Here is a 16,852-nt window from a genome sequence, read left to right on the forward strand (position 1 = left end):
TTATTTAATCGACATTACCTGTTTATCCTTATCCTTATCGATAACGTCGACCGGGGCGGACAGGTTGCAATCGACTGGAACGACAGTATTTTTACAAAACAATGTATTTGTTTTAATCTACATTCTTATCGTACATTACGTAAACTCTGTGTGTATTCTAAGGTCGTGCGTTCGGCAAGGTTATGCCGTCGACACGTGTAACTTAGAGAATCTGAAACTAACGAAAAAGGAAGTACGTCTAAACGCGCGCGTGGGAACGTCATTCATTTCAGCGGAACGATATTCCTTTGATCCGGCAAATGCGACAACAAGTGTCTCTTCAATTCGGGCATATTTTTCGGGGTTTCAGAGCATTTATGGCACTTCAGAGGGGTGTTCAGGTGCTCGGCGCTGTCCTCGGATTTCAATCGCTGCAGTTCACCCTTCTCGCGCAACTGGTTGCAGATATCTACGATGAAACAAAAAGAAAACAACGATTGCGGTCGACGTTCTTGAATTTAAAAATGGTTCTTCCTTCTGAATGCAAGAAGAAGGGTGTAAGCGAACGAGTTCCAATGGTATTTGGTCTTTAGACACGGGCTATTGAAGTCGGTGCTTATTACATGTAATAGAAAAAAATTATTACATGTGATAAAAAAAGAAAACAACGATTGCAGTCGACGTTCTTGAATTTTAAAATGGTTCTTCCTTCTGAATGCAAGAAGAAGGGTGTAGCGAACGAGTTCCAATGGTATTTGGTGTTTAGACACGGGCTATTGAAGTCGGTGCTTATTACATGTAATAGAAAAGAATTATTACATGTGATAAAAAAGAGAAAACAACGATTGCGATCGACGTTCTTGAATTTCAACACGTTGAATGCCACGGGGGTCACCGGTGACCGGCACTTAACTAATATAATATATATATATAATTTAATAATCTAATATATTTTCTATAATTATATATTAAATATATATAATTTAAAACAAATGTCAATATCTAAAATTTTGTATTATTACCATCGCCAATTCAAACAGTGACCCCTGTCGCAATTAACATGTCGAACATGGTTATACACTGTAACTTATCTATTGCAGATAATATTTCAACATTATATGTATCACATAAAAGAAAATTCATCGCGGCGCCACGGACAATTTCTGTAAAACCGGCGTGGCATTCAACGTGTTAAAATGGTTCGGTTGGTTCGATACAAATGTTTCGCCGACTGACGTACCTTCCGAATGCAAGAAGAAGGGTGTAGTGAACGAGTTCCAATGGTATTTGGTTTTTAGACAGGGGCTATTGAAGTCGGTGCTTATTACATGTAAATGTAACCGCTGCATACTGGGAACAGCGTGGTATCCGATACTGAAAAAGAATTTATTTACAATTAATTGCCTGCCTTGAAACGAATATGTTGTAAGTATCGTAGTTCGAACACGTACAGAAACTCGAAATCTTTGTGTTGTTTAGTCAGATCTTTGCCAACGTCGGCCATGTGGTTCAACAGATTTTCGTTCTCCTTCTTCACGTGCCAAATCGAAGGGATGTTTGCCTTTGGTAAGACCAGATAATGGAACTGCGCCTTTGGATATTTGTCTTTAATGACGACCACTTTGTCGTCTTCCTTGACCTTGAGCGCCGGATCCTCCATGGACACGAGCAAACCGGTTGCCCAATGGTGTCTTTTCGGCGCCGTCACATCCGTCGACGTGGTTTTCGGTTTGCGCTTCATCGTCACTTTCGCGATGTACAATCTCACTGCTGGAAGTCTCTGAAACAACCTACATTCTTGCATTTTTGGCAATACGTCCGCATTATAAATAGCAGCCGACATTTTACGTTACACGGCACCGTAAAACGAGCACCGATTGAAACAGTCGGTACAACAAATTAATTCGATCGTGACCGTTCGTTTATTCGTCGAACGAAGCTTACACAATTTTGCGCTGGTACTCACTTTCGGGCTGATCAGAAGTACGGTGTAAACATTTTAGAGGTTATGTTTGCTGCGTAGCCGCCATTGTTACACAACCGAAGCAGGTCGGACGAATTTCTGTTAGCACGCCGAATCGATAACGTTGTCCCGTCTCGTTTCGCGTAACTTTCACGTCCGGCAAGATTTGTCGAGCCACGAATTAAGGAACGTTAAATCGGTTTGACGTTCGCCACGAATATAATCGAGTGCGCCTGCGCCGACGGAAATTGTCATTGCAAAATTCAGCGCCGAAATTATAACGACGGCTTCGCGCGATTCTTACGCTCTCTGGTCATAAAGGAGAAGAAACGAACGGCTTAGCGAATAACTTTAGATTTATTTATTTACTCAAATGGAAGGCAATCGATAAATTTGCAACAAATAAAAATAAATAACACTCTCTCTAGCAATAATTACGTGATCGTTACTTAAACGTACATATCATTACAATAAATTCATAGTTACTTAACAAAACTTATACCATTTCTTTTTACGCATGCTCATACAAAATACGTTCGTGCGATCGTGTCTCTGTAACGTATGAATCTGTATGTGTACGTGTGCGTGTATGTATGTATGTATGTATATATCTTGCATGTATGTATGTATGTATGTATGTATATATGTATGTATATATGTATGTATGTTATGTATATATGTATGTATGTATGGGCGCGCACGTGGGTGCGCGCGCGCGCGTATGCGTGTACATGTGGGTGTATGCGTGCGTACGAGCACGCGCAATCGTACATTACGTGTATACATATTTTTGTGAACTTTTGTTTGTTTTTAGCACGTTTATACACGGTACAATCTCTCGCAAAACCCTATACACGGACGAGAAAGCACGCGTCCGAAACGAAGAATTTCATCTCTAATAGCTCTCCTGTACCGCCATTCCCATCCTCTCTGATCGTCTTCCTCGCCCTCGGTCGCTTACGTACTATATATCCTTCCATCGTCCTCGTCGTCGCCTCCGGACACACTCTCGCAAACACGCTCGATTATACGAACGAGAAAAGAAGACACATTTTCACGCGTCTCACGGACACAGCAGACTACCAGATTCGCACAGCCTGACAAATCAATCAATCGATCGTCGACCAGATATCATGATTCGAAGAGAAAAGAAGTATATTATTTATCGCGGGGCGGGGGGGGGGGGGGGGGTCGCAGTGACAAGCAACGACGTATACCGCGACACGTCTCCAGAGAAGAACAAAGACCAAAATTCGGGGATCGCCGCGTGCCGCGCGCGCGCTGTTCGTCGAGCGAAACGCTTGCCCAAGGTCGAAGCAAGGTCGCGACATAGCCGGCCGATCGTCCGAGGTCACGGCCTGCCCGTTTCAGCGGCAGACTCGCGCGAGGAGCCGCCAACTTTCAGTGTAAAACGCGACCGGATCAGCCCCTTCGTGTCGCCGCGGAGCAACGTAAAAAACCGTTCGTCAGCCATTTTTGTCGAACGGCGATCGTTCTGGACACGTCGCTCGAACCCTCGACAGGCGAGTTCGCATGTTCGACGACACAGCACTCTCCCGCGGCCCTATAGCTCACGTATGATACAATTATTATTTTACAACACGCTAAAAAACTCTTATTGTCATGGCAACGGGCGGTACGTTTCGTACGACGAAGCGATACGCTCTGGCAAGGGGACGTTTCTTTTTTGGCACGACTCTCGACCCTGATCACGCACCATGTTCCCTCTTTCTTCGACCCGCGCGCGCGCCCTCATCCCTCTTCCCGTCTGTTCTATTCCCCATCGCGCGGTTAGAGGACTTTTAAATGCAGAGTTAGTAGCGTGGTTTGTTGCGAAGCGAACGTGCGTATGGCGCGTATATACAGGGTGTCCCAAAAATATGTCGCAATCCGAAAGTGGCGGGTTCCTCGGGTCATTCGAAGCAACTTTTTCCTTTACAAAAATTTTTTCCGAGGCACCGTTAACGAGTTATTAACGAAAAATAGTGACCAATGAGAGGCGAGCTCGGCTGGCGCGACGCGACCGAGCCAATGGGGGGAACTGGGCTTCGTGCGCAGGTTGGCTGGGCCGCCTCGCGTCAGCCGTACTCGATTCTTATTGGTTACTGTTTTTTGTTAATAACTCGTTAACGGTGCCTCGGAGAAAATTTTTGTAAAGGAAGAAGTTGCTTCAAATGATCCGAGGAACCCGCCATTTCCAGATTGCGAGACATTTTTGGGACACTCTGTAAACGTGTATGGGTATGTATATGTGTGTGTGTGTGTGTTGGCGCGTGTGCGCGAGCGTATGTAAGATCGAATCGAGGGGAACTGGTCTCGATCTAAATGCACGGGTTTCGAATGGACCTCGACCAATACAGTGGTTCACACTTTCGATGTTTTTCGATTCTTTCCTTCGATTCTTTTCTTTCGTCGTTTGCCTCTGAAATCAGCGGACGCGTATCCTTAACGATTCTGTCCGAATCGATGCGATTTAACTTTGCCAAGCGGATCAAATCTACGATTCCACTCGTCGTTCACATCGTTCCGTCGCGGTCGCGAACAATTCGTTTCGGCGAAGTATAAGCGTCTAGCAGGACAACGAATCGGCAATGCAGGGTCGGTTTCGGATCATTGGCTGCGTCTGGCGAGGAACATGGCGCTTCGAGGCCCACGGGATCTTTCTCTGTGGCGCGTGAACGTTTGGAATGTTGCATACTTTTGCTGGTTTCGTCTTTGTGCGGTGAGGGGTGAACGGTGACGACGACGATGACGATGATTATGATGACGATGATGATGATGGTGAATGATTATGATGATGAATGATGATGATGATGAATGATGATGCTGATGAATGATTATGATGATGAATGATGATGATGATGACGACGATGACTACGTCCATTGATGACTACATTCATGAATTATGGATGATAATGACGACGGTGATGATGATGATGATGATAATGAATTGTGGATGATAATGATGACGGCGATGATGATGGTGATGATTATGAATGTTGGATGATGATGATGATGATGATCATGAATGCTGGATGATAACGACGATGAAGATGACGACGATGACAATGATGGTGATGCTGATTATGATGGTACGACCTCGCTTGCCAAACTGCCACTTTCGATCGTGAGAACAAGGGAACAAGCTACTTGAATCGGGAACACGGCCCGCACCGTCGAGTCACCATCGAATCGTCCAGGAGTCACCATGGGATCGCTTTTCGGGGACACGACGGTGAGAAGGTGCCGGCGGATTCAGCTATGGAGGACAACCGGTAGCTCTAATTAGGGGTTTCGATTAGCACCATCGCTGATCACGTACGCTGATACCGTTTCCATGCGGTCACAAACACACACACAGACACATACATACATACATACATACAATCTCACGGGCAACACGGCAGCACGCATTCACCACTTTCTCTCGCATTATTACCGAGCTAGGCAGTGCGATCCTTTATCGTTACGTCGACGTACGAAGCCACTTGGTTCTGCGAGGGGTGTCCCAGACCGTTGCGCCCTTCGATCTCTTCGGAGGTTCACGGACATCAATTTCTCGGCGCGAATTTCTTGGAACGAAAACAGTAATGTCTCTCTAATTGACGCTCAGATTTCCCACAAAAAATTGGACAATTTGGAAAGAGGAGATACGATTATTCGAGCTTTGCGATTCGTATTTATAATTAGTATAGTTATTCTATAGTTAGAATTGTCGACAATTATAAAAACGAGCCACGAGGCTCGAATAATCGTGTCTCCTCTTCCCAAATTGTCCAATTTCGTAATGGACAATTATATACGATTATTCGAGCTTTGCGGTTTGTATTTACAGTTACTATAGTTATTCTATAGTTAGAATCGTCGACAATTATAAAAACGGACCGCAAGGCCCGAATAATCGTGTCTCCTCTTCCCAAATTGTCCAATTTCGTAATGGACAATTATATACGATTATTCGAGCTTTGCGGTTTGTATTTACAGTTACTATAGTTATTCTATAGTTAGAATTGTCGACAATTATAAAAACGAGCCACGAGGCTCGAATAATCGTGTCTCCTCTTCCCAAATTGTCCAATTTCGTAATGGACAATTATATACGATTATTCGAGCTTTGCGGTTCGTATTTACAGTTACTATAGTTATTCTATAGTTAGAATCGTCGACAATTATAAAAACGGACCGCAAGGCCCGAATAATCGTGTCTCCTCTTTCCAAATTGTCCAATTTCGTAATGGACAATTATATACGATTATTCGAGCTTTGCGGTTTGTATTTACAGTTACTGTAGTTATTCTATAGTTAGAATCGTCGACAATTATAAAAACGGACCGCAAGGCCCAAATAATCGTGTCTCCTCTTTCCAAATTGTTCATTACTGTACCGCGTCATTTTCGAAGAATTCCTAAATAGTCTCGAACGATCGGAAACCGAGCAATCCGTATAGCAGAGATAATAGTCAGAGCCTCCGTTTTTTTTCGTCCATCTCCAAGTCGCGAATACTGAAGGTTTTCGCGTATGGTTGCCGGAAACCGAGGTGTTAAGTCAAAGGTTCCGAGACTCGCCCCCTCCGATTTCTGCTCGAACAAGAACGCGCGAAAGCGCGGCTTCCTCGCGTAGCTTCGGTCTCTTGCTCTCGTGCTCGAGTTTGGAAACAATGGAATGTCACAAAAAATCAACAAAAATGAAACGACTCATTAGAGGGAAATAAAGAAGAAACGGGAGAACCGCACGATACCCTGACATCGGCACACCACTGTCCGCACTCATTCCGAATATTTTCTATGCGATTACTGAGATTAAAATAATGTAATATGTAACCTCTAACATCACATGCTCTTGCTTAGAAAATTATATAGCTGTGCGGGAAAGCCGTCGGACTCACTCCACACGTCGCTCCCTCTCTCTCTCTCCCTCTCTTTCTCTCCCTCTCTCTTTCTCTCTCTCTCTTTCACTCTTTCTCTCTATCTCTCTCGCAATCCTTCTTCCTCACCCCCTCACGCCGTTCGTTCGCACATTCTCTCCCGGCTTTCGAACGCAGCGTACATTACATTGTATTGTACATACATATATGCATACGTGTGTATGCCTATGCACGTATACGTGTATACATACATACCATAGATCGTTACGTTTATATTAGATTTCTCGTAAGTGTAATAATTAGCCGATAATTAGATTACGATTGAATAATGGTTCGTTCATTTTGGAGGGAGCAGGAGAGTAAAAGGGGGTGGCTGGCTGGCTCGCCGGTTGATGGGGGGTGTTTTTCGGGGGATCCCGGGACAGCGTGCGCGGGAAAATATATGCGCAGCCGTTCCGCCGGGTTTCCAGTTTTAACACACACGCTATTTTTGTTTTTTCGCAGTTATGAAAACTCAAGCAACACACGACTGTAGAGACTGGATAGTAAAAACTAGCTAAGAACGCTCGCAAGAAGATTCTTTGGAGAATTTTGAAGACATCCCGTCGTTGTCGTTTCGTTTCCACTCGCGGGAGGCAGCGCTCTTGCGATCGCGTCTCCGTTGCACCGTTGTGCCGTACGTATTTTCGAATCCGAGCGATCGCGAGCGCGCGGAACATCCGCTCGGAAAGGGCGGCGGCACGCGACGACGGATCCCCGCGATCGACGCCGCGAGAAAAAAAAAAGGGAAACAGCTCGCTCGCGTCGGGCTCGCTCCGCCGACCGAGGGAAACGTTGCATTCGTGCACCCGTGCGGCGACCTGCGAGAAGCAATCGAGCGTCGCCTCGCGGCCGATCTCGCGCACCTTGCCTCTCGACTGCTCGCCCAAAGCGTCGCTCGTAAAAATTGTACAGCTACGTTTTTTTCTTTTTTTTACCCCTAATTCGCACGAGAAAGTGCTCCGGCCGACGCGTTCCCCGCGGGAGCGCGTCGAGCCCCGCGCGATAAGTACGTTCCTCGGCGTCCCCGTCGGCCGAGTGTTCGCCGCGATCGTCGATTCCTTCCGTACGTACACGCGTGCATCGTCGTCAATAATAATTAGGCAAGTATATCCGCTGCGAAACGAGTCGTGGAAATGCACCAAATAGTCACAATAGACGCGGTTCACGGTTCTCGCGTGTAGCACTTGTGTTGGCGAGCCACTCGGCTCGGCTCTCTCCGTCGCTGTTTAAGTACACAAGGCCGAGCTCCAAGGCTGAATCCCGGGCTAGGTCGCGAAGTCGACCTTGTCCCAGGTCAGCGACAGGTCGGAGGACATCTTGAAGTCGGTGTCCTCCATGTTGAAGAGATCGAACGGGTCCTGGCTGCTGGCCAGGAGCGGATCGTAGATGTCCGTTCCGGAGGAGAGGCTCATGGACGAGGCCGGCTGATGGTTGGACATCGTCGTGGAAGTAGTCGGGGGCGACTGGGGCATCAGAGAATCGAGCCAGTCGGGATCGTCCATGTCCATGGGCATGTCTCCGATGTCCATCAGCTCCTGCGGCGCCTCCATCTTGACGCCTAAGTCGCAATCGAGCTGGCCGAAGTCCATGGTGTCCAGGGTCTCTAAGTCAAGTCCGAGTTCCTGCGGGAAAATAACAAAGTTAAGTCGTAGACGATCGAACGGACGGGTCTTCGCGGTTGGTTCTCGTGCTCACCTTGAGGTCCAAGTTCGCGTTGTCCGAGGACGTGACCTCTTGGGGCGGCTGGGGATCGGGCGACGCTTGGTGGACCGACTGGGGGCTGAGGAGCATCGCGGTGTCCAGCTCCGCCTCCGAGGTCAGCAGGTCCGTGTTGAACGAGGACATTTCCTCCTGCTGCTGTAACTGTTGCAATGCATTGGGCAGTTGAATGCCGAGGGTCGCCGGAGACAACGGGAACGGTAGCGCCGGTGCCAGGACCGGGGAACTCACGCAATCGCTCTGGGAGACCTCCATCGCAATCGGGCTGATCGGGCTGATGGGACTGGCGGCGGTGAACACCAACGAGTGCGTCTGGCTGTCCGCCGGCGCCGTGAACACCAGGTTCTGCTGCAGTTGCCTGTTCGGCGTGGTCGGCGTCGCTGGGTCCTGCGCGGCGCTCGGCGGCAGCTCGCCGTTCTTTATCAGGATCTCCAGCACGTCGTCCACCACCTGGCTCTTGATGTGGTTCTTCTGCACCGGCTCGATCTTCACCTGACCGAAGGTTCGAATCGTTTAGGTATCTTTCGCGTTTTTCTTTGTCTATCCAACGAAACCAGCAACGATCTAGCAAAACTAGCAACGATCTAGCAAAACCAGATCGGGTTCTTACCTTGAGCAGCTTCGCGGCTTCGTCGTACTGAGGCGGCGGCGGCTTTCCATCTTCGGTAACAACCGTCTGTTGCTGTTGTTGCTGAGCCTGCGCCTGCGCCACCAAAGCGCCGAGCAGCGAACCGTTCAGTTTCGCGGGTTTCGCCAGGTTCAGGACGATCGCGGTCGGGATTTGCACGGTGGCGCTGTTCTTGGCTTGGTTCTTCTTGTTGTTGATCGCGGTCAAGGTCGAGGAGTCCAAGATCGCGGTGTTGTTCGGCTGCGCCTGCAGGTACGCCGCGAGGCTGGCCTTCGCGTTCAGCTGCTGGAACGCCGCGTGTTGCTGCTGCGTCTGCTGTTGGGCCTGCTGCTGACTGTGTTGCTGCTGCTGTTGCTGCGCCTGTTGCTGCTGCTGTTGCTGCTGCTGCTGCGCCTGCTGTTGCTGCAGGTGCTGCAAGTGTTGCAAATGCAGGGCCAGCTGTTGCTGCTGCATCTTGTTCTGTATGTGTTGCTGGAGCACCAGTTTCTCGGCGTGCACCGTGGTCGGCTGAGTCTGCCGGATCTGCTGGAGCTGCTGCTGCGACTTGTACAGCTCGCGCTGCAGCTCCTCTATCCGTTTCCTTTGCTCTTTGATTATGTCGTCTCCTGAAACACGAGCTACAAGCGTGAAACCACCGATATGCGTTGTGCGTTTCGGTACGGTCCCCTCGAAAAGCATCGTCGTTTCTTTCGTATGCGCAATATCGACTGCGAGGTATACGTATATACAGGGTGTCCCAAAAATGTCTCGCAATCCGAAAGTAGGGGATTCCTGAGGTGATTTGAAGCAACTTTTTCCTTAGCGAAAATGCAATCCGCGGCTTCGTTTACGAGTTATTAACGAAAAACAGTGACCAATCAGAGGCGAGATCATTTGGCGCGAGACGGCCGAGCTAATGAGCGGAACCGCGCCTCCTATTGGTCAGTGTTTCTCGTTAATAACTCGTAAACGAAGCCTCGGAGAAAAGTTTCGCAAAGGAAAAAGTTGCTTCAAATGACCTCAGGAACCTCCCATTTCTAGATTGCGAGACATTTTCGGGACACCGTGTATGTATATAGAGGGTGTCCCGAAAATTTTTGTACTTCCGGGAAATTAGAAATTCCTAAGATCGTTCGAAGCAACTGTTTCCTTTACAGAAATGTTCTCCGAGACATGGTTAACGAGTTAATAACGAAATTTATTTATTTACTCTAGCATTACTGTACAGGGGGGCCAAAAATTATGGTATTTCCGGGAAACGAGGGGTTCCTGAGGTCGTTTGAAGCAACTTTCTCCTTTACAAAAATGTTCTACGAGGCTTCGTTTACGAGTTATTATCGAAAAACCAATAAGACGCGAGCTCGCTCGACGCTAGGCGGCCGAACCAATCAGCGGAACCGGGCTTCCGCCGCTCGCTGGCTCGGTTGCCTCGCGCTGGCTGAGCTCGCCTCTGATTGGTCACTGTTTTTCGCTGATAACTCGTAAACGAAAGCTCGGATTGCATTTTCGCTAAGGAGAAAGTTGCTTCAAACGATCTCAGGAATAACATTTCCCATATTTTCCGGGATTGCCATAATTTTCGGACACCCTGAATCTATAAATAGCGCGAGGCAAATAAAGAAGCCGGAAAGAAGAAAGCCGTGTGTACCTGGCGGGCTCGACGGATCGTCCTGTTCGCTGCCATGCGGTGAATCCAACCGCGGGCTGTTCGGCTCGTCCTTAATGGCGGAGCCGGGGCTCTTGGCGTGGGAGCTAGACTCGTCGGATGTGACTGGCCCCGGGGTGTCCATCAGTATGTGGCCCATGTGCGTCACATGGGGCCCGTTCGAGCTGGACGTCGAGTTGCCGCTGGACAGCTCCGTGAACGGCTTTAATCTCTCGATCAGCTGCGGCTTCGAGCCGGACACCGGCAAGTTTCGGCGCTTCAGCTCCACTTTGAGATCGCTTACTGAAAAATCCGGCGCCGTCCGCGACACGTGATCAATCTCGATTCGACTCGACGCCGACTATACGCGAGTGTCGGAAAATTTCGAATTCGTCGAGAGAAAACGATCGTACCTTTCATTTCCTCCAGCTTTCCAAGGGGCCTCAACGGCGGCTGTTCCGAGGGGTTGTTCGAGGAATTGGAGGGCGCAGGGCTGGGCGCGTTCGCGCTGCTTCCGCTGATGCTTCCAGCGTCGCTGGCGCCGCTGCTGTTCAGTGACAATGGCTTTTGCGCCGCGGGTAGGATGATCTGCGGATACTGCGCGGACAGAAAGCACACGCGCTCGTTATGCAAACGGCTCCGAACGGCCCGTCGCGGACGCGTGTTTAATCGCGCGGCAGACGTTTCAATTCGCGGCGATCTCGCAACCCGATCTTCGATTATAAATCTACGCGTAATAGCGCAATTGCTATGCAAATTGCGGCAGGAGAAAGTATGAAACGCGCCAGCTAACGAGTCACGTCCGGCCGTGAGACACGCCGGAGATTCGCCCGGCGATATCCGCGTGCCCGAAGAAAGCCGGACGCGAACCAGAACATTTCTATTTGTTTAACGATCCCGGCGTACCTTGTGCTGCCATTCGAGCTGCCATTGGAGGAAGAGCTGCTGTTGCTGGAGCAGCAACTCGTAGCTGGTCTCGCCGGGCGGCGCCGAGCCGAGGCCGGAAGTCGTCGACGACACCGATGTCTTCTGCGCGTTTGGCGGGCCCTGCCGACAGACATTGTTAGGATTAATCGTCGCTAATGAGGGAGGAGTGGCGCGGAGGCCCGCACAGGAGACCCGCGATGTTCGCTTAACTATTCGACACTCGGCGAGCCGCTCGACACGGTGGAAAACGAACGCCTCGAATAATCGAGCATCTAGCAACTTGTAGCGCTGGTTACTCCGTTCACTTTTCACCGGATCAAGTTTGACACTTTTTAAGCTGTTTGAGCATTTTTAATCCTGATTTGTTCTACGTCGATCCGTATCCGACATCGTCTTTCGCCGCGTATAGTAATGTCTCTCTAATTGACGCTTTAAATGACGCTCGGATTGTCCAGAAAAATGGACAATTTTGGTAGAGGAGATACGATTGTTCGAGCCTTGTGGCTCGATTTTTATGGTTAACGATTGTCAACAACTATAGAAACGAGCCGCGATGCTCGAATAATCGTATCTGCTCTTTCTGAATTGTCTATTTTTGTGCATAAACTGAGCGTCGATTAGGTCTTATGTACATCTGGATCCGACATCGTCTTTCGCCGCGTACGGTAATGTCTCTCCAATTGACGCTCAATTGACTCTCGGATTGTCCAGAAACATGGACAATTTTGGTAGAGGAGATACGATTGTTCGAGCCTTGTGGCTCGTTTTTTATGGTTATCGATTATTAACAACTATAAGAACGAGCCACGATGTTCGAATAATCGTCTCTGCTTTTCCCGAATTGTCCATTTTCGTGCATAAACTGTGCGTCGATTAGGGAGACTTTACTGTATTGTGTAATAAGCAAACGGCGTATTTCATGCATTTATGGCAAAAATGAGTGGGCATAATTTAATAAAACAGTGAAAATATTAAAAGAAATTAAGAATGTTATTAAAAATGATTTTTATAGTTGCGTTATAGTAACGTCATGATAAAAAAGAAAATTATAACGCAATATCTGAGCCGTTTGAAGCAAAAAGTGGAGTCGCTAGGCCGCAAGGCTCGAATAATCGTGTCTCCTCTTCCCAAATTGTCCACTTTCGTGCATAATCTAAGCGCGAATTAGAAAGACATTATTATATTCGAGCCTTGCAGTTCGTTCCTATAATTGTTGACAATTCGCAACTATAAAAATGAACCGCAAGGCTCGAACAATCGTATCTCCTCTTCCCAAATTGCCCATTTTTCTGCGTAATCTCAGCGCTAATTAGGTAGAAATTACTCTACATGGAAATACGATGGAACGATGCACGCGACGCAGCCACTTTTGGAACGATAAGAGTGAAGACAATCGGATCGCGATAGGTCAACCGGTGCTGCAATAACCAACGTAAGTTCGCTGCGCAAGGGAAATCAATTACTGCCAATGAAATCCGCTAAATATATAGGAATGGGAGAGCGGAGAGCGTGCATCGACACCGCGCAGAATATGAATCAAGAGGCGCATCTCCTGTGGCCGGACATTAAAGATCTCGCGTAAATTTGAATCACGACACGGCCAACCCCCGGTGTCCCCGAAACGCGAGAAGAGTCATCAAGCGCGCAAATTGCCGCGGGTAATTACCGGCAGCAGCGTTTCAGTCGTTCCACGGAGCAGAAAAATTCCGGGTATGCCTCGGTAACGTCCGGCCGCAAAAACCGAGAGAAAAATCACGTCGGCCGGGCGGAAGAGCGAGGCCCGACGTAGGAGAGGCCGTGGCGCGAGTGATAAATGATACATCAAGATGTTTTCTGCGCCCTCATTTGCACGCCCATTCCCGGCTCGCTTTCACGCCGGCCACGCCGGCCAACGCCATATCCCGAATGTTTCGGGAGCGTGGCCGGGTCCGTGCGGCACCTATCGGGCCCTCCGCTGCTCCTGCCATCCCCCGTTCGACCCCCTTTGGACCCGCTTCTCCGTCGCTCCCTGGCTTCCCCGCTCTTAGGTGCAATTAGCGCTCGAATTACTCAGAGCTAACGAGGTGGCCCCGGGCCCCGGGCCCTTCGAGAGATCGCGAGAGTTAATCACCCGATACGATCTCCTTCTGCGCTTCTTTCTGCCTTCGACAGAGAAAGAGCGAGCGAGTGAGAGAGAGAGAGGGAGGGGAAGAAAGAGACGGACAGGGAGCAAGCGATCGCTTCTTCGCGGGCTACCGAAGCCGAGATTTACCGGCCGTACCCGGTTTTTACTTTGCTCTTGCCTCTCTTCGTGGCCTCTTCTCCCTGCCTCGCCGCCTCCTCGCCGCTTCTTCCTCTTCCTCCGGCCGGCCTTTTTTCCCCGCGGCCCTTCCGTCCCCGCCGCTTTCATTTCTCCTGTTCGCCCTCTTTTTCCCCCCGACTTTCTAATTGTGTCCCCTCGTCTCTTCGTCGTCCTTGCCGACCGGCCGGCGCTTTTCTCTATGCTGCGGCCCCGTTTTCTGCTCCCCCGTCGGACATTAACGGAACCGGTACTTCGTCTTCGGCGAGGTCCTGCGCCCCCCTCGGCCAGCCCCCGGTTCACGATAATTACCTTGCGTCACGTATCTTTACGCCGGCGCACTTTCGATTTTCACTGCCGATAAACGCGACTCGCGCGAGAAGGACAGAGAACCAGCCGTAAAACGCGCCGCGTATTTTCACCCGTGGACAGCCGTCCACCTCGTAATCAAGCGCGTAAAGAACGCTCACGCCTACCCGCGTCGGTCTCCGCGCGGAATCAGGAGTGAAAGTAGTAAACGTAACATTGACTCCGGCCCGACGGGAACGCGTCGTTCCGGCGTTACGTCAGTGACGCGGCGATGATGCAAAACCCGACGGCGGAAGGGCTGCCCGTGATCGAGCGCGTTCCACAGGATGTTCGAGACGCGAACGATCGATTACCGCGACAGCCTAGAAATCACTGCTAGATTGAACAAGAAGCGAGCCAGCGATCGTTTGTACGGAATCGCCGCGATTACGTCGACGACTGGAGTCCGACTCGCGACGAGACGCTGGTTAAGATTTGTTAAAATTTGTAAAGCTAGGGCGGCTAATGTTTCACGCTGGTTGGCAGATCGAGACGGTAAAAGATGACGATTAACCCTTTCGCACTGAGCGCCGCATACAGGATGTCCCAAAAATGTCTCGCAATCCGAGAATGGGAGGTTCCTGAGGTAATTTGAAGTAAATTTGTTCTTTGCGAAAATGCGATGTACGGGTTTGTTTACGAGTTATTAACGAAAAAGAGTGACCAATGAGAGGTGAGATATGCTGGCGCAAGGCGGCCGAGCTAATGAGCGGAACTGGGCTTCGCGCGCTCGTTGGCTCGGCCGCCAAGCGCTAGGCGAGCTCGCCTCTCATTGGTCAGTGTTTTTCGTTAATAATTCGTAAACGAAGCCTCGTAGAACATTTTAGCTGAGGAAAAAGTTGCTTCAAATGACCTCAGGAATCATCCCTTTCCAGGTGTTAATATAATTGTGGAATATTCTATATATCTTTTATATATCAGTCTTATATCAATCTTCTAGGGAAAGCGAGTACCAAAAATTAGCTGCGGATGAACTTTTTTGTAGCAAGTAAAAAGTCGAGTTCTTGGCAAAGCAAGTTGCGAGCAAGTTTTTGGGATACCCTGTACTTGCGGCATCCACTCGACGACCTGTGGGTACGGGCGCCGCGTATATGCGGCATCGAAATGAAGTCTATACAGAAGACGCGGATGTGTAATTTGTAGCAAAAATGATAAAAGAACGGATTCGCGGTACGAGCGCAAAGATTGCGACGTTGGCCTTTGTATAGATCCTTGCTTTCAAATATATCACACAGAATTATATTATTAGTTTTTACATATTATTATATTTACTAATTTTCGTCTCGTTGTTAATTATATTAAACGTTTAATCGTTAGGCTTTGTAATTACATAAATACCTATGTTACCTATAATTTTGTGAGTCTTTTTAAATTAAAAATGTAAAAATACTTGTTACATCAGAGCAACGATTGTTTTATTCGGCACAGTTATTATTTAAGACTTGGAACAACGTATACAGTAATGTCTCTCTAATTGACGCCCAGATTGCGCACAAAAATGGACAATTTGGGAGGAGGAGATACGATTGTTCGAGCCTCGCGGTTTATTTTTATAGTTATAAATTGTCCACAATTATAAAAACGAGCCGCGAGGCTCGAATAATCGTGTCTCATCTTTCCAAATTGTCCATTTCAGTGGACAATCTGAGCGTCAGTAAGGGAGACATTACTGTATACAGAAACCACGCGCACTGTGCATATTTCCGGAGCGAGTTTCCGTTCGGTGACGGTACTTTCGGCGGATGGAGCTGCCGTAGCGAAATGGTTAAAGGGATTATTAACTCACCTTGTACTCGTGGAACTTGATGGTGCGTGTCTTAGGTTGGCTCTTGGTCTTCGACTTCTTCCTGTTCTTATCCTTGCCGGGCGCGTCGCTCCTCTGACACGTGGACGCCGCGATCGGGCTCGGCTGGGGTCTGGGGGTGATGGCGGCCGGCGGTGGTGCCGGGGGCGACGCTATCGAGATATTGGAAAGGGGACTCAGGCTGGATGTCGTCGAGCCCAAGGACATCGGACTGGGCGCCGGCGCCAGTGGAAGGAGGGTCGTCGACGGCCCGTTCGTCTGACTCGCCTGTTAACAGAGATCGTTGCGTTTTTTTTTTCTTTCACCGCGGAATTCATCGATTAATCGGCCCACATCGTTGCCCACCAATTTATGACCGGTACTTAACGTCCCGACGGTAAATCTATTTTTGCGTCGGAGCCATCCGGCCTCCCCGCCTTTTTTTATCTACCCTGCGCGCGGTCCCCTCCCGCCCCGCCCTTTAGCGAGCGTCCTACAAAGTCATCGTTAAAGAGATAGAGCGCGCGAGAGAGAGAGAGAGCGAGAGAGAGAGCGCACGAGAGAGAGAGAGAGAGCGCGAGAGAGAGAGCGCGAGAGAGAGAGCGCAAGAGACAGAGAGCGCGAGAGAGTGAGCGCGCGAGAGAGAGAGCACACGAGAGAGAGAGAGAGAGAGAGAGAGAGAGAGAGAGCTCGAAAG

At 49.1% G+C, this 16,852-nt stretch overlaps 2 protein-coding genes across 6 annotated transcripts in view; both read right to left on the bottom strand.

Annotated features, from left to right (window-relative positions):
• Positions 1-86: 86 nt before the first annotated feature.
• Aptx (aprataxin) lies at positions 87-2,177 on the bottom strand. 2 transcript variants are annotated; one of them, XM_033476068.2, is made up of 4 exons: positions 1,946-2,177; positions 1,431-1,759; positions 1,220-1,353; positions 87-448 (listed from the first exon to the last, which is right to left on the bottom strand). In XM_033476068.2, the coding sequence occupies exons 2-4, from the start codon at positions 1,718-1,720 to the stop codon at positions 264-266; spliced, it is 609 nt and encodes a 202-aa protein (XP_033331959.2). In that variant the 5' UTR covers positions 1,721-1,759; positions 1,946-2,177; the 3' UTR covers positions 87-263. The 2 variants fall into 2 exon arrangements, with proteins under 2 accessions (XP_033331959.2, XP_033331958.2); XM_033476067.2 differs by having other exon boundaries at positions 1,431-1,769.
• Positions 2,178-2,288: 111 nt separating this feature from the next.
• LOC117223653 (uncharacterized) overlaps positions 2,289-16,852 on the bottom strand; it is a 697,320-nt gene continuing 682,756 nt past the window's right edge. For 2 of the 4 annotated variants that reach the window (XM_076519266.1, XM_033476062.2), the window contains 7 exons: positions 16,159-16,443; positions 11,726-11,866; positions 11,233-11,416; positions 10,823-11,122; positions 9,178-9,812; positions 8,544-9,059; positions 2,289-8,470 (listed from right to left, as the gene is read on the bottom strand). In XM_076519266.1, coding sequence (XP_076375381.1) covers positions 8,114-8,470; positions 8,544-9,059; positions 9,178-9,812; positions 10,823-11,122; positions 11,233-11,416; positions 11,726-11,866; positions 16,159-16,443 — 2,418 coding nt within the window. In that variant the 3' untranslated portion in view covers positions 2,289-8,113. The remainder of the gene's footprint in view (positions 8,471-8,543; positions 9,060-9,177; positions 9,813-10,822; positions 11,123-11,232; positions 11,417-11,725; positions 11,867-16,158; positions 16,444-16,852) is intronic. The other 2 variants (XM_076519268.1, XM_076519267.1) reach the window with 2 other exon arrangements.

The sequence above is a fragment of the Megalopta genalis genome, chromosome 1, assembly GCF_051020955.1.
Source record: "Megalopta genalis isolate 19385.01 chromosome 1, iyMegGena1_principal, whole genome shotgun sequence".
Lineage (NCBI taxonomy): Eukaryota > Metazoa > Arthropoda > Insecta > Hymenoptera > Halictidae > Megalopta > Megalopta genalis.